Source organism: Dreissena polymorpha, chromosome 12 (genome assembly GCF_020536995.1).
Source record: "Dreissena polymorpha isolate Duluth1 chromosome 12, UMN_Dpol_1.0, whole genome shotgun sequence".
Taxonomy (NCBI): Eukaryota; Metazoa; Mollusca; class Bivalvia; order Myida; family Dreissenidae; genus Dreissena; species Dreissena polymorpha.
This window is the reverse complement of record NC_068366.1, coordinates 64,187,682-64,210,078: the sequence shown is the minus strand read 5'-3', so window position 1 is coordinate 64,210,078 and position 22,397 is coordinate 64,187,682. Positions and strand designations below refer to the sequence as shown.

Below are 22,397 nucleotides of genomic sequence, written 5' to 3'. Positions count from 1 at the left end.
TGTTTTCACCTGAACAATTTAAAGAATTTATAAGTTGTTAATTTAAATATGTGACCTACTATAAAAAGGCAAAGCGGGCTAGGTATCTGTACATTGGTTCCCACGGACAATAGTTCCTATACTTAGTTTGACACAGGCATTCCTCGGACATGGCAGCAAAAAATATGTTGACAAACCAGACATTGGTTTCTACAACAAGATGCTAAACTTAACAACATGATAACAGTAAGACGATTCAATATGGGCCGACCAATGTGATTCTAATTAATTAGTTGTCGAATTAAGTACTTTATACCGATTTGTAGCGTTTATATTTTGAATCTACTTTTTCGTCTTCATTCCGTACTTACTTTCATTTTTAAAACGAGTTTTTTTTTCGAAAACAGAATTCTTTTCTCCTAAGCAAGATGCAGTTTTTAAAACTGAACTTAAAATATAAACGCTACAAATCGGTATAAAGTACGAACAAATTATCCGTAAATCTAGATTCTAAAACGGTATGATATTTGCAAAAGTTAACGTTATAACTCGCCGGGCTGCCCAAATCAGAAGAAAAACCTTATATATATAAATATATCTGAAAACTTTCTAATGCTATATAATTTGTCAAAATCAGCCCATCTCGAGCTTAAGAAAATGGTATAGGCATTTCAATCCGCACATTTTGGCCAACTATACTACTAATATGTTGAGTCTTCAGATCGGGAACCGGAATAAGTTGGTAGTGATTAATACGAAATTAGTGGTATGTAACCGTAAACAGATTTTCGGCTGACGTGTACTTCCGGTCCATTTCGTAAACCGATCGTCCGAATTGAGGTATAGTTACTTATACTGATATGATTTTAAGTGTAAATCTTTACACATTCAAATACTATACAACGCAAATAAAACTTTTAAGCTGATACTTACAACGTTATTGTAAATATTCCCATGTTCAGTACATTTCGGCCAAATGTACACTAGACAAGACGGCCACTGGTCAGTTCGGCCTATAAACTACGTCTAAATCCTTGAAAAAACCCGGTTAAACGTAGAGCGGGGGCACCTATTACCGAACATCAAAGCCGAAATACAAAGAGTTCGGTATTAGATAATCAACAGAATTCAATGGTCTCTGCGCTTAAAAGTTTGTATCAAAAAATCAATACACACACGCTTTCCATTCGTATACCTTGACCTTGTATCGTGTAAGTACCTGTTATCGAACAGCACCTATTATCGGACGTTTTGTTTTGGTTCTGTATGCACATGCGCAAAAGTGCGCATGACGTCACATTGATAAACAAATGGTCGCACATGAAGTCCATGAGCTACTTGCCTACTTAGCTTGAAACAAATGCGCCGAAAACAGGTTAAAGGAATGCATTTATTGTTATTTACACCGTTTGTGTGTTTTTTGCTATTACTTTTTAAATGCATTTATCAAAACGTGCATTTACACACCAAAAAGCATATTTCCGTTTGCAATTTTGATTGCAGCAGACGCAGATTTTTTCGCCGAGTCCGGGTCACGTGATAGTCATGTGACTTTGTATATACTGGAGTAGTATTTATGAAGTGTCGGGTAATAGGTCATGTTTACATCGGCCGCCATTTTGTTTTGTCTGCTAGAGGTGACAATAATCAGGGAATCATTGTTATAAATTCTTGAAGGTAGTTTGCTGGAAAACTTTACAGATAAATCATTCAATGATTGAACTGTTAGTCATTTGTTAAAACAAAATGCTTTTGTCATTTTAAGTGTTTCAATTTTAAGGTAATTTAACGTAAATTCTTAGGTGTTCGATAACTGGTTCGTCCACCATACATTGCCGCATAATGTTCGCGCTGTTTTGTCGCCAAATATACATACATCATAACATGATGACTATATTGGAAGCATTTGTAATCGTAGTGTTTACATTAAAAAAATCGGACCGAAGTGTGTTTCAGATTACAAATTATTATTCTCATTTGGGAATTTAAAGGAACATTTATAGTATATTTATAATGTTATTTATTTATTTATCTTGATCTCTATTATCTACATGTATCTATGTGTGTAAAGTCATAGGTTCTACATATACGCCTAGTTGCTGAAATTAAGAATCAAATTGTTTGGAAATAGAGTAAAACTCAGTTTCCGACCGATACATGTGAACATATTACCAAACACCTCAATAACTTTCTAATCCATGAATCTTTGTTAAAGTATATACGATTTTGTCAAATATTTATGAATTTATATAAAATGTGTAGAAAACTTATTATATATATATTTCAATAAAAATTAAAATAAAAGTTAATAAGAACATGTGTCGAAAAATGCGAAATAAGCCAGATATTTAATTCTGAAATTGACAACGGCTGTACAGCCGAATTCGCCAGCATGTATACCATACATGTACGATGTGAATCTAAACTTAGTTTAAAGGTTTATTTGAATTCCTGCAACGATATCTATTCATACGACACACGAACACTAACTCCGATCCTAATACAAAGACGAATGCTTCGGTTATTGTAGGAAAATATGTACGTCACAATCGGCTCGGGGCACTAATGTTTCTTTGCTGCATTTTATGAAATTCGGCTTTAATGTATAATTTTTCTTGCCTATTTTGTGTTATTGTAACATATTTTATCAATATATTACAATCAAAGACATATAAAAAATCGTATATACCCGCTTTAATATTGAGTGATGTCCCTTATTTTCATGTCTGTTTACATGTGAAAAATGTCTGGTTTTCGTATAAATACACAAATGCAAAGTCCGTCAGCGATTTTCCTTGTCCAATTGGGAAAAGTACCCGTACCGGTCCAATTGGGAAAAACTGAGTCGTGAAAACCTCAAAATTGGGAAAAATCGAGTCGTGAAATCCTTAAATTGGGAAAATCGCGTCGTGAAGTTTGGGTCTTATTGAATACATCATACAGTTCAAACTTAATTGAACATTCCCATTAAAATAATCATTTGCAGGCATGCCTTAATGACCATTACTTAACGTAATAAAGTTGATATAAATAACAAAATATTATAAAGAAGACACAAAATCAATTACTAGTTGTTTTAATCTCTTATAAAGCAATGTCTCTCTCTTTCATTTTTTTGAAAATTTCAACAATCTTTGATGTTTGATCATCACTCAGTTGCTGGCATCCCTCTCTGCACAGCATCATTAGAGCTGTCAATGTGTCCTGTGATAGACGGTTCCGATTGGTCGTGCAATGATTGTTCATTAGACTGAACAACCTTTCCACAGAGGCAATGCTGGAGGGCATTTCAAACTACGATAAGGTTTCAAACCGACGTCAAACAGTACGCTGGCTGCCTGACAAAAGAACCGCAAACAGTAACGACTCTATTGATTGAACGCGCTGAATAATAAAACACGACATTAATCGAGCGCGTGGTTACACACAACTATACGATTTTCTTTGTTCGCTTGCCGAAAGTTGGGCTTTGTTACGAAACTTTCGATCGTTTTGAGAAAAAATTCGGACGTCGATTGGGATTTTTTCAGATGCCGATTGGGAATTTGGGAATTTTCGCTCGATTGGGAAAGTACCGTTTACCGGTACTTTATAAAGAAGGAGGAAAATCGCTGTCCGTATATGCTTATGAACTCAGTTCTTTAGAGTTACTTTTTCGGCAAGACACGCCTCGAAAAAAAGATGCATAACATAAATTGAGTAGAAATTTCAAATAGAACCGCGTTCTTAACTTACCAAATATTTTGTTGAAGAGGGAAAGGATATGACGTCATCAGTATGGTATAAATTCCGTGAAGAAAACTAGCAATGCGTTAAAATAGCCCGGTTTATTTTTGTTGTGTACTAGAAATACGTTCGGCATTAGATTAGTGTTTTTCCCAGGCCATTTTAGCGTGGCGAAAAGCCACGCCGCCCTCCCGGATCGCCACGCTGCCCTTTTTAAAGGCAAATTTCGCCATGCACCCTTTTTTCAAAGGCAAATTTCGCCATGAAATTTGCCTTACGATCTAACTTGGTCCGCAAAATCAGCTTCCTTGATTGTCTGTGACGCTCCGACTGTGCTTGATTTACTCGAGAGGCGTCAACGTCTAATCAACTATATTTAATTGAGCAGATTTAATCTATAACAGTGCTCGATTAGGTCTTACTGGCTGCCCCAAAGCTGTGAATTAGTCATGCGTGAATAACCCCGTGTCAGTATCAATCGATAATGCCGGAGGCTATGTTATACCAAGCGCACTTTTCGCTCGGCAATGTGTACTCCTCCACGATATAATCATAACTTCGGAGACATTTGATGCAAAAACTCGATGTTATTCTTGTGGCAATTGTGCTTTGCATGCATTATTCAGTTATATCAAAACATATTTTTTTACGCATAATTACTTTTAAATTCACAAACAAATTTATTATTTAACGTTGCTATGCGCACCTGTCGCTTACATCATTTGACATTTTATCAACATGGCGGACTATACAGAATTAAATTGTGACTCGGCAAAAATGGCAAATAACGTCGTAAACGATCGAACTAACGATGGAGATTATACATTAAGAAGGAATAAATGAAATGTCTGTGATAATCAACGATGCATAAAAATGTTTTAGATAGCAACAACATAATTTATTTATTTGTAATCTACTCGGTGTATGTATGTCACGGAAACGAGTGTTTGCATATTGTTAGAGATCAATTTACTCGCAATTTTATTTTAAACATCTGTCGAGATTATTGTTAGAAAATGGGATAAGACAAACATGGTTTCATTTATATGTTAGTGGATCTGTGTATAATCAGATTCATATGCATATATTGCTTTATTATGTTTGTCGTGCTGTACAGTTTATTGAAACAGCATGGAACTTAAATGTTCATTGCAAGGTAGATATATTAATATAAATCATAGTAAGTTAAATACATCTATTACCATTAAATGTGCTTGTTTATATGTTATTTTTTCCACAACTGCTTCGTGGAGCAAATAACATGGAACGTTTTTGCCCTTTTTTGCCTAAACTGCGCGCTAAAATACCCTTTTTGAAAGTAATGCGCCATGCCCCTTTGCCCTCCTGGGAAAAACACTATAGATGCTCCCACTCTACATCAAGTTCATAAGTTTATAAATAAGCTCTGACACTTTGCATTTCAGATTTGTTACATTTTTTAAATAGGAAATATTGCACTACTGTGTGTGTCAGATGTGTTGTATTGCATGAGTTGATTGTGTGAGTGTCCATTGTGCACACACCGGTCTATCTGACCTGTGTACTCACGCAAAAGGAATTGTGGGTAGCTCTTCTTTCTCGAGTGAAAAGTGAAAGTGAAAGTAGGTCAGGTAATCGTGCTTCTGATAATCGCTATGAGTCTGAATAGAGCTTCAAAATCACATTTAAACATAATTAAATAACATTTCTTTAAACAACATTCCATTTTAAAAACACAATAAAAAACGTTTTTTTTTTTCATTATTAACATTTTCATTCCTAAGCAGAACTGCTTTGGCGGAATCATAATTCTGCAAACAAGGGGAATGTGATGCGTCTTAGTATAGAGGTGACAATAAGGTAGTGATGTCACCATCTATGTATAGGATGCATTAGTGTCTCATAAAGCTCAACTGGCAAGTGGAATACAATTTCCTATGACCACCAAGTTTAATTGGAACCAAAGTAACACACCAATAATGACATTTATAACATCAAGTCTAACATCGAAAGAAACATTATAAGTCAGGGCCCTCAATCTATCAAATCTGCCACCGAATTTCGGTGGCAGTCCCCCACCTGAAAAGTATACTTTTTTCCCCTTTTGGGGGGAAAAATTCCCCCTAAAAAAAAAACAAAAAAAAACAATTTTTTTTTTTTTTTAATAGAAAGATGTGTCTCATGATTATTATATCTCAAGTCTATTTCAATTTAATATTTTCAAACATACTAAATTATGAAAAATGCAATGAATATAGTGCAAACATGTTCAGATGAAATAATGAGAGAGTAAGTAAAAAAAATCCCCCAAAAAGGGAAACGCCGCGAAAATTCCCCCTCCTAAGGGCTGCAGACCCCTTCCCCCAAAGTAGTGTGAGGGCCCTGTAAGTCACTTATACACAAAATATGTACATTAATTAAACTGAACAGTTTACTGGTTGGGAACAAATAGCCAAAGGGAATTAATTTACATGATATTATTATTATATTTTTGAAACAAAGTTTAATAAAATAATACTGCACATGCATAGAGTTAAGTGTTTATGATCTTGATTTCATTAACTATGCTCTTGATTTCATTAACTTTTCAGATGTAATGACGCAGAGTTCAGTATTTTTCATGAGGACATACAATATAAACGTAATATTTGCTTGATTGAGGACAAATGACCAAAGATGAGAATTCCTTGTTATATTGCAACAATAAATTAAGAATTTATGATTACAAATGTTTTTGGTGTACCAGTGTGTTTTTGTTGAAATTTGGGGCTGTCATAGTGACCCATTCCCTATGGATTTTTTTTTTTCACAAATGATATCTAAAAGTTCCCAATTGATGGTTCCCCCCCCCCAAAAGTTTTTTTAAAAAGATCTTAAACCAGCTCTACTTGTTTGGTTGTTAATATAAAAATATAACATTGAACAAACTTTTATGATTCAATTATCATGTATTGTTTAGCAAAAAATAACCAGCAATAATTTTCAATTTTAGTCTAAACGACACAATTTTTCCCTATTCAAATGGACCCATTCTCATTACAAAATAGTTGAAAAAAAACACTGGTGTACTGGATTGCACATTAATTCATTAATTTTGGTTAATAGTGCAAATCCGTAATCATTTATTAGTTTTTGTTTAATGAACAAAATTAAGTTCAATGCAATACAATGATTGCGCATACAATTTTAATGGACAATTATCACTTATTATAACAGCAGTTTTGAAAACAATAATTAAATGAAAAACAAAATGATAGTCCTTTAAATATATGTTGTATATATATGCCCATGCACACTCCTTAACATAAATTGCAAGCAACATTTGAATTTTCACATGTACCAGCACTTACACTCTGTTGTTTTTATAATAACTAATTGGAAAGAATGAAAAACAAAAAATACAAAAAACAAACTCTAAAATGGTTGTCTCAATGAATTTTATTTTCATTTTGCAAGATTGAAATGTTTTTACTAAATAATATACAGGTTATTTGGTTCTTGGTTCTTTTTCGGCTATTGGTCCTCAACCAGTATTGAACTTATCCAATATTGTCATGATGGCAAAATTCTGTTCTTTCGCCATTTAATATGGAAACAGATTGCACACAGTGTGAAATGGAATAGTATAATCTGGTCTCTTTTGTTTCTGAGACCAAAAATACACCAGTGTTCAATAAGAATATCTATTATAGATATATATTGAAGTGTACTACAGTTGGAAGGATGGTGACATGTTGGCTGCAAGGTAGCCTTAGAGTACCTCTTCTCAAACAGATTTACTTATTAATCAAACATCTCCTAATCTATAGAGAAACTTGTTAAATAAAGTAACTTTTGGACAGGGTATCATTAGTTTTGAGACAAATAAACAGATTGCAATAATTGGAAAATTAATGTTTGTTTCTTTTTTTCTTAATTCTCAATAAAGTTCAGTCCTTCTTTCGTTGCTCAATATTTCGCTACTTTGGTTATTTTACTTAAGCAAAATTTCCTAATTTCAAGTCGGACACGTTTCCAAAAGTGCGGAAAAAATCAATGTTTGCAAACAACATTAAACATATCTATTGAAGTACATATTAAAATAGTTCAACTTTTCACTCACGTTTAAAAGTATTAACAATAACACCATTTATGATTTTGGTAAGGTTTTGTATAACAAAAGAAATTCTGTAATGAATTTTGGTTTTCATCACAATTTTAAATTGGTGCATTGAGTAACTAAATATTTAGTACAAACTAGTTTGAGGTTGTTTTATTCTTACTTTCAATTAACAAAATTTAGTACAAATTAAGAAATACAATTAAAATGTGTTATGCTTAACTCAACTCTGCTATTATAGGAGCTATATGATGTAACTATTATTGCATTGTTTTCTGTGAGAATGATTTGCATATTTTTGTTTAGTTCAAAATGCATCAAAACAATATTTCAGGATTAATGCGATCTATGATATAAGAACCATTTGTTGGCTCAAATAATGAAATGTACAACAAGTGTTTCCAAACTGGCTACACAAATTAAAGACAGGTTACTTGATTTACCCTACAGAAAAGTAATATTATCCACTGATTGTTTTTGTATTGGTCAAGCGTCATGATGATATATGTTTTCACAGACATGATATCCCTTTTATTAAAGCAGCAGGTTATACATTTTTAGCTCGACTATTATATATGAAATATATATAGTGGAGCTATCCTACTCACGTCGGCGTAAGCGTTCCTGTTCCCGTTAGCCTTAGCGTGCAAATGTTTGCGTACCACCCCAAATATTTCCTATGTCCCTTGACATATTGCTTTCATATTTTGCATACTTCTTTACCAACATGACCCCAACCTATAAACAAGAGCAGACAACTGTATCAAGCATTTTGTAAGAATTATGGCCCTTTTTCCACTTAGAATATGCATATTATTGATAACTCTATGTTAAAGTTTGCGTACCACCCCAAATATTTCCTATATCCCTTGGCATATTGCTTTCATATCTTGCAAAATTTCTTTACCAACATGACCCCAATCTATTAACAAGACCAGACAACTGTATCAAGCATTTTGTAAGAATTATGGCCCTTTTTTCACTTAGAATATGCATATTATTGATAAATCTTTGTTACAGTTTGCGTACCACCTCAAATATTTCCTATGTCCTTTGACATATTGCTTTCATATTTTGCATACTTCTTAACCAACATGACCCCAATGTATAAACAAGAGCAGACAACTGTATCAAGCATTTTGACAGAATTATGACCCCTTTATACTTAGATAATTGAACATTTGGTTAAGTTTTGTGTTTTGATCCATTTTACTAATAAAGTATCATAGCTATTGCTTTTTAGACTTGGAAAACTCGCTAACTATCGTAAGGGGACTGTACAGGGCAAGTTGCATAACTCTGGTTGGCTTTTTAACGGAATTATGGCCCTTTTTTGTCTTTGTAACTTTGAATATTTTGTTAAATTTTGTGTTTAGATCCACTTGACTTTTAAAGAATCAATGCAGGGCCCTCACACTACTTTGGGGGAAGGGGTCCGCAGCCCTTAGGAGGGGGAATTTTCGCGGCGTTTCCCTTTTTGGGGGATTTTTTTACTTACTCTCTCATTATTTCATTTGTACATGTTTGCACTATATCCATTGCATTTTTCATAATTTAGTATGTTTGAAAAGATTAAATTGAAAAAGAATTGAGATATAATAATCATGAGACACATCTTTCTATTAAAAAAAAAAAAAAAAAAAAATTTTTTTTTTTTTTTTTTTTTTTTAGGGGGAATTTTTCCCCCCAAAAGGGGAAAAAAGTATACTTTTCAGGTGGGGGACTGCCACGGAAATTCGGCGGCAGATTTGATAGATTGAGGGCCCTGCAATGCTATTGCTTTCAAACTTCAAATACTTTCTTACTATCATGATGTTACTGTACCTGGCAAGTTGAATTTGACCTTGACCTTTGAATGACCTTGACTCAAGGTCAAATGAATAAATTTTGCTTAAATTGCCATAACTTCTTTATTTATGATCACATTTGAATCATACTTTGACAAAACAACACTTACCTGACATACCACAATGGATTCCACCCAAATCAACCCCCACGCCCAACCCCAGAATTATTTTTTTTGAAATATCTATTAAATGACCACATACCTACATTATACCCCCCTCTCCATGATGGCTTACGTTATACTGTCAAGCACTCGAATAGTTGAGCCCGCTGTCCTCTGACAGCTCTTGTTATGCCTCCGGTAGGTTAGCATATAGCAGTTGAACTGTCTGTCAGTCCGTGTGTCCGTTCGAAAACTTTCACATTTGCCGTAACTTTTGCAATATTGGAGATAGCAACTTGATATTTTACATGCATGTGTATCTCATGGAGCTGCACATTTTGAGTGGTGAAACATCAAGCTCATCCTACAAGGTCAAAGGTAAAAAAAATATCCAAGGAAAGTAACAAGTTTTAAAGGGAGATAATTTCTATTTATCATTTGGCAGATACAGATCATTTGCACAAGGGCAGTAATATTTTGTAAAGGGATATAAAAAATAAAAATTAATCAAGCGGCGCAGTAGGGGGCATTGTGTTTCTGACAAGCACATCTCTTGTTTATCCTAGATCATTCCCTATATAATGATATCACTTCATCGGTCCTTTTGTCCCTCTTCTTGTGCGGAGAACAACTTAAGAAGTATTGAAGTGATTCAAATGAAACGTCAAATAATGAAATTGGCCTTAAAGGGGCAACGCAAAGGACATGAACAATCACTTTTTAACAGAAGTTATTGATTTATTGTGATTGAGTCAAATTTCTCGTGCATAGCATAACAGCATAACACCCTTAGTATTGAAGTTATTTAATTGAAACATTTATTACAATAAAATAGGACATTGAGGGGAAATTCTGCAGAGTACAAATTACAAAACTTTCATATCAGTGGGACTGGAGTTATTGCCCATTGCTTAATTTTTGGTTCAGATTTGTTCTTGTGTGGAGCATAGGTCTGCTTTTGTAGGACGTATCCAAATGAACCTTCGTGTAATAATAGATGGCTTATAAGCAAAAATGACAAGTACAAAGACCATAACTCTCTTCTCATTATTTGCAGAGATATTGATTTTTATGCCCCCCTTCGAAGAAGAGGGGGTATATTATTTTGCACATGTCGGTCGGTCCGTCCATCCTCCAGATGGTTTCCAGATGATAACTCAAGAACGCTTAGGCCTAGGATCATGAAACTTTATTTGTACATTGATCATGACTGGCAGATGACCCATATTGATTTTCAGGTCACTAGGTCAAAGGTCAAGGTCACAGTGACTCGAAATAGTAAAATGGTTTCCGGATGATAACTCAAGAATGCTTAGGCCTAGGATCTTGAAACTTCGTAAGTAGATTGATCATGACTGGCAGATGGCCCCTATTAATTTTCAGGTCACTAGATCAAAGGTTAAGGTCACAGTGACTCGAAATAGTAAAATGGTTTCCGGATGATAACTCAAGAATGCTTAAGCCTTGGATCATGAAACTTCACAGGTACATTAATCATGACTGGCAGATGACCCCTATTGATTTTCAGGTCTCTAGGTCAAAGGTCAAGGTCACAGTGACTTGAAACAGTAAAATGGTTTCCGGATGATAACTCAAGAATGCTTACGCCTATGATCATAAAACTTCATAAGTATATTGATCATGACTGGCAGATGATCCCAATCGATGTTCAGGTAACTAGGTCAAAGGTCAAGGTCACAGTGACTCGAAACAGTAAAATGGTTTCCGGATGATAACTCAAGAATGCTTACGCCTAGGATCATGAAACTTAATAGGAACATTGATCATGACTGGCAGATGACCCCTATTGATTTTCAGGTCACTAGGTCAAAGGTCAAGGTCACAGTGACTCGAAACAGTAAAATGGTTTCGGGATGATAACTCAAGAATGCTTACGCCTAGGATCATGAAACTTCATACTAGGTACATTGATCAACACTGGCAGATGACCCCTATTGATTTTCAGGTCACTAGGTCAAAGGTCAAGGTCACAGTGACAAAAAATGTATTCACACAATGGCTGCCACTACAACTGACAGCCCATATGGGGGGCATGCATGTTTTACAAACAGCCCTTGTTGTTTTTCTTGAAAGCATACATTTATTGAATATAAAGAAGTGAAACTCCAGCTGCTGGAGCAGTATTGATTTCTCATTATATACAATTAGTTGGTCCTTTATTTAAGGCAAGTGACCAATTGCCATAACAGTACAAAACAGCACTATACAAAACAACACAAGCACATATAAGAATAAAGCTGCCCACACCGCCTTGGAACGGTCAATGCAAAGCATTGGGGGTTTAAACCAGTTTTAGAGCGCTCAACCTCACACTTGGCCTAGCAATAATCATGTTATATTTAAGTGTAAAGAAAATTTAAACTCAAATTAAACAAGTCTGAAAGGGATTAAACTTTATATTTCTATAATGATGGAGTACATAGAAAAAAAGTGCTTCCTATAGTACTGTATTTTAGCTCTTTTCTTATTGTTTTTGGAGAATATAATTACGGAATGTTGTTTTCTTGAGCAAATAATAATCAGAAAGAATTGAATGGAATGATATCAAACTTAATTTTTGATTACCAGCTTTAAGAGGAATTGCAGATTATTCCATAACTTTAATACTTACTTACAGAGTTATTGCCATTTGTTAATATTCTTGTACACTAGTATTCCATTATGTTCGAAGATATTGAGATAAAACTTCATACATCTACGAAGTACTGGCCAGCATTTGTAGAGTAATTGTCTTTTGTATATTTCATGTGCAAAAAAGTGTATTTTACTTATCATAACTCAAATGTTGGGAAGGGATTTAATTTAAACTTCATATAATTACATCAGTCTCTGAGAGCAAGTACTGAGTTCAAGAACCATAATTCGTTCCTCGATATTTATTTATGTGTTTTATTTTTGTGTGCAAAGCGAAAAGTTTAGTCCCAAATGATCGTTATGAAAAGTCCTATATCATTAGAGGACATTAAGTTGTCTGTTTTTCAATAACTAAGTCAAAATTGAATGTTTTTCCCAACGTGAAAGTTTTGATCAAAGTACTATTTTTATGCCCCCCTTCGAAGAAGAGGGGGTATATTGCTTTGCTCATGTCGGTCTGTCGGTCGGTCTGTCGGTCCGTCCACCAGGTGGTTGTCAGACGATAACTCAAGAACGCTTGGGCCTAGGATCATGAAACTTCATAGGTACATTGATCATCACTCGAAGATGACCCCTATTGATTTTGAGGTCACTAGGTCAAAGGTCAAGGTCACGGTGACCAGAAATAGTAAAATGGTTTTTGAATGATTACTCAAGAACGCACACGCCTAGGATCATGAAACTTCATGGGTAGATTGATCATGACTTGCAGATAACCCCTATTGATTTTGAGGTCACTAGGTCAAAAGTCAAAGTCACGGTGACCCGAAATAGTAAAATGGTTTCCGGATGATAACTCAAGAACGCATACGCCCAGGATCATGAAACTTCATGGGTAGATTGATCATGACTCGCAGATGACCCCCTGTTGATTTTGAGGTCACTAGGTCAAAGGTCAATGTCACGGTGACCCGAAATAGTAAAATGGTTTTCGGATGATAACTCAAGAAAGCATACGCCTAGGATCATGAAACTTCATGGGTAGATTGATCATGACTTGCAGATGACCCCTATTGATTTTGAGGTCACAAGGTCAAAGGTCAAGTTCACGGTGACCCGAAATAGTAAAATGATTTTCAGATGATAACTGAAGAACGCTTTTGCCTAGGATCATGACACTTCATAGGTACATTGATCGTGACCGGCAGATGACCCCGATTGATTTTCAGGTCACTAGGTCAAAGGTCAAGGTCACAGTGACAAAAATAGTATTCACACAATGGCTGCCACTACAACGGACAGCCCATATGGGGGGCATGCATGTTTTACAAACAGCCCTTGTGTATTCTTGTGGCAATAAAAGTAACAGCATTTGTTAACTTATAAGATTAACCTTTCTACTTAAACAAATTAATTGATTAATTAACTTTACCTCACTGACAAGCATTTACTTTGCGAGTATTTGTTATATATCAGGCATTGTTTTGCTGTTTTTCTCATTTTGACACCACACGATTATTGTTATCGTGATCGCCTGTGATAAAGTGAGTTACTATTTAAAATATCCATTTTGAATTAATTGCCATGTAACGCACTCACATCTATTAGTTATGTTCTCTTTCTTCTGTTGCAGAAAGCTGTCAGCAATTGTATTTACATCAACTGACAACCATGTCATCAAGTGCTTCAAAATTTTCTTTGGACCTCTTTCAACATGTCGTTTCTCACAATCCCCATGGCAACCTGTTCATGTCGCCTAGCAGCATTTTCGTTGTCATGACAATGGTTCAAACTGGAGCAAGAAATGAAACCAGAAATCAGATGATTTCTACTCTTCAATTTCAATCCAATGATCAACAGTCAATACTTGCTGATGCTGAGCAATTTGTTAAGGTGTTGAATAAAGGGAGCGATCATGTCGTACTGAGAAGCGCTAACAGACTCTATCCGAACAGTGATAAAAGCATTTTGGAAGATTACATTAAAGCTGTAGTCAAACATTTTGCCTCAGATGTAAAAAATGTGGACTTCATATCCAACCCAGAGGGAAGCAGACAAGAAATAAACAAATGGGTAGAGGAAGTCACAGACGAAAAGATCAAAAACCTTCTGCCTAGCGGATCTATTAATGCACTCACAAGAATGGTAGTTGCAAATGCCATCTATTTTAAAGGAAACTGGGCGACACAGTTTGAGCCAAAGAGTACAACAAAAACTGATTTTCATACATTGGACGGAAAAGCTTTGAAGATAGACATGATGAAACGAGAAATGAAGAAAGTGCGATATGGCGAGAGTACAGCTTTGGATTGTAAGGTTTTACATATGCCTTACATTGGGGATGAAATGGCTATGGTAATTCTACTTCCAAACACCGTCACGGGATTGCTGGAAATGGAGAAAAAGATGAACGTCCAAAAAATGAACCAATGTATCGAAGATGTTTCCTCACCCACTCTTATAGTTACCGTTCCGAAATTCAAGCTCGAGAGTTCATTCCAGCTTTCAGATACATTATCGGCTCTAGGAATGCCTGACGTGTTCGATGCAAACAAAGCTGACCTTTCTGGAATGGGAAAAGATTTGTTTGTTTCTAAGGTGTTCCACAAGGCATTTGTGGATGTCAACGAAGAAGGTACAGAGGCTGCAGCTGCGACTGCTGCAACAATTATGTGGCCAAGCATGCCAGCTCCTCCACGGACGTTTACGGCTGATCACCCGTTCATGTTTATGATCTGGCACTATCAGCTGAAAGCGCCACTGTTTGTTGGTCGCTTTACTGGACATGAAACGGAAGCTGCTCAGACACGAGACGAACTCTAGATTGCATGCGTTTTGCATAAAGGCGTCTTTGATAAATACAGTGCCCTAATATTTACCTTAGCCTGTTCACCCTAGTTTGATCATTGGTGTAGTTAAGTTTGTCAGTTGCAAATGTGACTTTTGATTGTTATAGCCTGTGTGTGTATGTAGCTTCTTTATGCAGTTCATGGAAAACTAGTGTGAAAGATTACGTTATCGGATGCGTTTAATGTGGTACCTAGATTGTATCGGAATTTTACTGCCAAAACTGGCGATTTTTGCACCGAAATCTTTTATCGCAATTTTCGGATTAGAACATATACATCTTTGGATTGATGTTATGATTGCGCAATCTGAAACATCGGAACGCAAAACAATTCACTGAGAGTTGGACGTTTGAAGTCGTATCGCACTAGAGGCGCAGCCTGTATTACAAATACGGTCACATAACATCAAATTAGTGTTATGGTCCGTTTTATTAAAAACCATTATCAAATGTGTTTGAAAAATAAATACGAACAATGTATGTCCACTAAAGAATGTATTTTGTTGAATGAAAAAAAGTGACAAGTCATCCGTGTGTTTGTATTAGCATTAAAAGAAATACAGTTAAATGCGTGATACAGAAATAGAAAACGCTAGTAGTGAATGCCAATCATTGTATTTGAATGTTGAATACATTTTGGATTTGGGGGCAGAAAAAAGGTTTATAATAAAATATTTTAATATCGTATACTAGCGCCCACTAATATACATGTTCCAAAGACAAAATATATAATTTTATTTATTCTTCGTAAAAATTAACTTGCATTATGATTCGATCAGGTGAATGTTTTCACATTTAACACTAAGTCTCTATGGCGTTTATGTTGTTACGTACATACAACTACGTTATGAGCATGACTGTAATTGTGTGAGCGATTTAGATAAAGCTACACTTTTAAATTTGTTGTAACGGATGCAATTCAATGTGTTATGAAATTCCACATTTAACGAAAAGAACAAAAACTTAAAATAAAATGTTCTCGCGGTTTACAAAGTAAGTTATAAAAGGAGACAATGTTTGACAAAGTGTTATTTGCATGTCTTTCATTATGTATTTCATTATGTTGTTTACACAGTATTTATGTAACAATCTTCTTTGTATATACATTCTATTTTATAAAGAAATTTCTATAAATTAACAGCTTATTGTGATTTATTGAACCGCCATAGTAAGTCATTTGTGATGAGTATGCATTCATCTTATTAAACTGTGTAGACATATTTTGATTAATTAATTACCGACTCACTGTAATTATACAATAGGGATAAAGAAAAGCGAACAACCAAGATATATTTTAAATCTCGTGAATTATTATACGTTTAATACTTTCATACCTTTATTCAAATTTACATTACAAAATATTAACACTTAAAAATTGAATATTTATTCCCATTTTACATTCACGACATCCCGTACTATAGGAGTTGAATCCACTTGTAAGAGTAAAATTTGTTGTACGGGAACTTTTTCGGAAAAAAAAACAACGTCGGGCTGGAGATCTTAAAAATAAAAATAAATATAGACAATTTAAAAACTTAACCCCCAAAACATGAATATAAAGAATATGAAGAATGACAATCTTGTTTTTTATTTTCATGGCATTAAGCATATACGTTACGTATGTTTAAAAGTTTAAAATTAATTATCTCAAATTTTTGAACAGATGGTATAACTGTTTTAGCTAAGCTAATGACTTAGAGCTCTTTGGGAGGAAATCGTGCTGCCCGTCGGCCGTCAGTAAGTGCGGGATTGCGTCTGTCCGTTAACTTTCTTCTTCGAACTACAACTTCTCCTGAAGCGCTGGAAAGATTTGAATGATCCTTCGTTGACCCTCTTTAAAGTTCATGAAATCTTTCTGGTCCATTGCATATGTGCGTAATTTAAACTAAAATAGATTTAGAAAATGGGAACTTAAAAAAATCTAAAAACACGTTTCAGTTCATCAATATTTGGTATTTAACATAGTCTTATGGTCCCTAACTTGGGTTGTTCATATCAAGCACCAGGGGTCACATGATTTAACAAAGAATCATATAAGATATCACCTTTAACGCATTCTATGGATATGTTTTCTTGTGATATCTCGGATGAGTTCGAAAATGGCCCCGGTTCGTTTGAAAACCTAGCCGCTAGGTAACGGGCAGTATTCTTTTATGTGGCTCTTGTAAAACCTTGATAAAACTCTTAACAATCACATTAATAGTCCAATGTTCATGCAGTGCCGTAGCCAGACCCAAATTTAAGCCGAGGCAGTATCTTAGGTCCTTCTAGGGGGGTCTGGGGGCATGCCCCCCCCCCCCCGTAAATTTTTGTTATACCTAGAACGTCTCTGGTGCGTATCGGAATCGTGGACGCTACATATTACTGTTCGGTATCAATAAAGTTCATTGTCAATTTTATATTCTGGTACCATAAACGGTGTTTGAAGTGACAGTGATATAAAAACTTTCCTACAGATAAAATAGTCATATACTTCAATCGAAGTCAGATAGAAGAAAGAAAAAATTGAGACGCAGCTCTCTCATACAAGCCATAGTATGTATATGGATAATAGAATGTTCTTTACATATTTATTATTGAAATACTAAAATGAAATAGATCTACCTTATAATATGAAGAAACAGATCTATCAAACATTTTAGCGAATAATGTTTCATGAACATGTTTTATTATTCTTCAACTTTTAATTATCAATCTTATTGAACGCTAATTCAACCCTCCTGTCTCCAGTCGAATCCCACATTTGAAGATTTGTTTTCGATCAACTGGAATGTGTTTATGCACAAACATTACAGCGATGCCATTAAGCCATTCCTCTTTCATAGTAGAACGTGTCCACGTTTTAAGACTTCGCAATGCGCTAAAACTCTGCTCGCATGTACAAGAACCAATACAAAATATTATTTCTTAAGTTAACATCAAATTAGCTTCCGCAAACTTGCTGTTGTAGTTCAAACAAGTTCACCGTGAAAAAAATCGTGGACGATTTGTTTTGAGGTTGAAAGCACAATAGGGCTCTTTAAAGATATATTTAAATGCATTAAATCAAACTCGTTTTCAATCATAAACACATATAAAAAGGATCATTGATGGAATTTACTTACACACGGACCTACTGGGATTCGAACCAACAATATTATAGTGAGCAATGGATCCAGAGTCTGACTTCTTACCGATTGCGTCACAGGGGCATATTGCTTATCATGAGGAGTACAAATATTTAACTTAAATCAGTAAAGTTTTTGGCCATTTTTTCAATTTTCTTGTGTAACATTTTGTTTTAGCACTGCGTCATCATTTTCTGTCAGTTGACATTTCTATCATCAACGTTCTATCATCAACTTCATTGACTATTAAAAAGAAAAGACTTGAACTTTATATCAAAAAAGTTTAATACGCGGGATATCATAATTTGAAAATTCAAATGTAAACAAAGATTCTTACCACCTGAAACGGTCCCGGATTAAACTCGACGCCAGCCATAAAGAGGAGAATTCCAATAAAGGCGAAAACGCCAACCACCCGAAGTGTGTCTAGGTCTAAAATAGACCCAGACCTGGCCGTAAAACACCCGATCCTCGCTCGGTACGTTCCGATGTCCACAATGATTGTAACATCGAAGTGTACAGTGCGACGCTTTGTTTAATATACGGATTTTCCTAATTATTTGCTGAGCCATTTGGCATCAATTGAAGTTATTAAAATGAAATAATTATCTGCCTCAACATGAACCAATTGTACTCAATGATAATATTTGTTTGTGAATATCATAGAGCATTAAATTCATTAAATTGCCTCAATTTCTTAAAATATAGATTTTATTCTTAGACATTAATTTTCCTTTTTTTCCTTGTTATCTCAACATTGCTCTGCAAATTTTAGCCGAGGCAACTGCCTCGGTGTGCCTCAGCGTGGCTACGGCGCTGTCATGGAACATAGTCCGACCATTTGTTGTTATGATAGCTCGGACATGATCGCCAGGGGCGGTGCAGATTGACTCAGAGATTTCCTATAATGTCCCTATTCGCTGAGTAAACATTGGAAAGTGGGATGAAAGCCAGACACAACAAACAAGACAGTACACGTTTGAAAGGCAGCGCATTACCATCGACTGGCAGATTGACGCTTCTTCTTCAAAAATGAAAGACAGCTTTTGCATCTTAAACGACACGCAACTGATCATGTCAATTTTGGATCGCATAAAAATACGTCAATTGGCCAGTTGATTATAATACATTGCCTTTCAAAATCCCCGTCTCAATCGTGAACCTGCATACATATTATATAAAAGAGACTTTATCGTGCTTTGAAAATGTCCGTTATCAACACAATTAAATTCAAGTTAGCCCTCACCTGCGCAAACGTCCCATGTCGTTTGCTCTACTCTTTTGATTCCCTATATACTACTCTTCTTGTATGGTTAGCGTGTTGCGTTTTCAGTATTACCCGGCGATAACATGACAGGTAAACAATTACGAAAGCAGAACAAAATACTCAACGGTATCACCTTGGGTCACACAAATATATGACTATAATTCAACTTGTAATATTATGAATATTGACATCTTCTAAGACTATTCGTGTGCACTTATCGTTTATGGGTATAAGGTGCTGGTGACAAGAGGTCTTTCTCATTTGCTTGTTCCGTAATGCGGTGGCAATAGTATATTATCCACTTTAAATTCAATATGAAAATGTGTCATGAATACGACATTTTTAATAGTGTTATGCTGTATTTAATGATACGATATCAACAGCTTTTGAAGCTACGATTGGAATAAAATGGACTGGAATATACACAATCACACTACACATAAGACCATCGTTAATAAACTGTCCAACGATCAATGCCTTGAAATTCTGTATCGATCAAAACATGTTAAACATAGAAAAGTCATGCACTTTCGAAATATATTTTGTATATTTACAAATATATTATTTATTTCAAAAATATTCCAACCGTATGCATTATAATTGATTTTTTTAATTAAGCACACGTTGTTCTTCATCATGAATGATATGATATTGGTATAATTGGATAGATGGAAAGTAGATCTGATGTCCGATGAGGTCAAAAGGCATTTGTAATGACCCATAAACAGACATGTAAAGGACAATATAAAATTGTATTCACACCAGTTGGATTGTACACGACTGTCCACAGGACAAATGTGTTTTTTTGTGTTTATATTAACACTACAATCGCGCGTGGTTGTTTCATTGCTTAGCATTAATCGCAAGCAAAATTACGAAACCACAATGTGTGATAGCAATTTTAACAACGCAATCATTATCTTTGTTTCAGGATCTCGCATTGAGATCGCGCGATTCGCAACGTGTTCTTTTTTAAATTTTTGCCCTTGCAAACCATCCAGGAATCTCAAGTGTGAAATCCTGATGCGAGATAGCGAGCTATCGATGCGACCGTTTAAGAATTCAAGAAATCAAGATGCAATATATCACAACAACGATACGAGACCGCGAATATGAAATAATATCATTGATTAATATGAGCAGTTGATCAGCACATTTCATGCTTACATAAATATCACGGAAAAGTATATGTTGTACTAATTGTGATGCACATATATGAATAGCTACACTTGATTCAAAGTACTATGTTTATGCGATTATGAAACAAACCATATAAACTGCCAACGGATTGTGGCTATTCTTGCCACAGTATTCAGTCAATTAATGTCATGATTGCTTTTCTTCCATTGCTCCGTTTTGCCATAGGATTTGATTTAATATGTAAACTATTTATGTTATTGACACTCGTATCTGTAAATGTATTTGTAATTTTATATTATTTTGGTTTAAACATATTTATTCAATAATGTGTTTTACAACATAATGTACAAGCATCTAAAGTTTATAGGATTGGAACGATAGCTAGGCTAGTAGGGTTCCTTTCCTCAATGGTATATTTACAAAACATAGTGGCGGTATTTGCATTCTAAACACAAAACATTTGAATAATCATTCGAGTGAAAACAAATGTTAAAAATTAGAGAACCGATAGTTATCCCACTCTGAACCTTCCTGAGCCTTCGATGAAAATATATACTGCATCAAATATTGCATAGTTATCTCTGATTGAAAGATTATCATCTCCGTACAGTAATGTGCGGAGTGATATATCCGTGTATTGTTCTATAGTTCTTACTAAAGTTAATCTTATAGCTGCATAAAATGGACAGACCAGTAAAAAGTGAGTAGTGTCCTCTATTTTTCCGCATCGACAAAGTGGCGATGGAACCAGATTTCTATCAAATAAATGTTTATTAAGAGAACTACAATTAGTTCTTAGACATGTGTGCAGCACTTGCTGTCTTCGCTTACCATAATAGAACAACGGATTACTACGAGATTTGTTAAGATCGATGACCTTTTTAAAATCGGATATGTTATCAACAAGTTTTGCTTCGTCTGTAAGTGAATTCCAAGCAGCAATTGTTAAGGGCAAGAAGGAATGTTGGTACAGAGAAGTCCTAGTCCGAGCACCATCTAAGTGGGATGAGTTACGCAATGATCTTGTAGATCGCTCGCCAACTGATTGTGGGGACAGGGAGGACAAATATTCTGGACAAAGACCTTTGACCATTTTAAAGAAAAGAATGAATTTGTGCTTGGACCTTCTTGTGCCAAGAGTTTCCCAGCCAATTTCGTTAGAAAGTAAATTTAAGGACACAAGTCATGTACAGCCGGAAACAATGCGGGCAGCTTCAGTTTGAATTTTATCTAAATCATTTTTTTTATACATTGTACAATTGTCCCATACAACATCTGCATATTCTAGAATAGGTCGAATAAACGTGAAATAAGTTATTTCAAGTTATCTTCGGTCAAGGCGAAAACGAAGTTTTTTTAGAAGGTTGACACGTGACCAGGCCTTTATTTTAATACATTCAATGTGTTGATGCCAGCTTCCATCATTTGACAGAATAATGCCTAAATGTGTGTGACTATTCACTTCGGGAATCGGAGTATCGTACATATTGATAGGAGTATGATAGGGTTTGTCCCTCTTACGCGATATAACAAGTGATTCTGACTTCAATGGATTGAATTTTACCAACCATGTATCGGCCCATTTTGCAATTTTGTCTATATCGCGCCCTAAAACAGCGGCTGCAGAACTAGGATTGTCAACAACGACAAATAAACTAATGTCGTCTGCAAATAAGTTTATATGAGCTTGAATGTCATTTACAATGTCA

The 22,397-nt window shown here is 35.1% G+C and overlaps 1 protein-coding gene across 1 annotated transcript; it reads left to right on the top strand.

The window, feature by feature from the left end:
* Positions 1-738: 738 nt before the first annotated feature.
* On the top strand, positions 739-16,312 carry LOC127852942 (leukocyte elastase inhibitor-like). The gene is made up of 2 exons (XM_052387025.1): positions 739-819; positions 13,960-16,312. The coding sequence occupies exon 2, from the start codon at positions 13,998-14,000 to the stop codon at positions 15,147-15,149; it is 1,152 nt and encodes a 383-aa protein (XP_052242985.1). The 5' UTR covers positions 739-819; positions 13,960-13,997; the 3' UTR covers positions 15,150-16,312.
* The last annotated feature ends 6,085 nt before the right edge of the window (positions 16,313-22,397 follow it).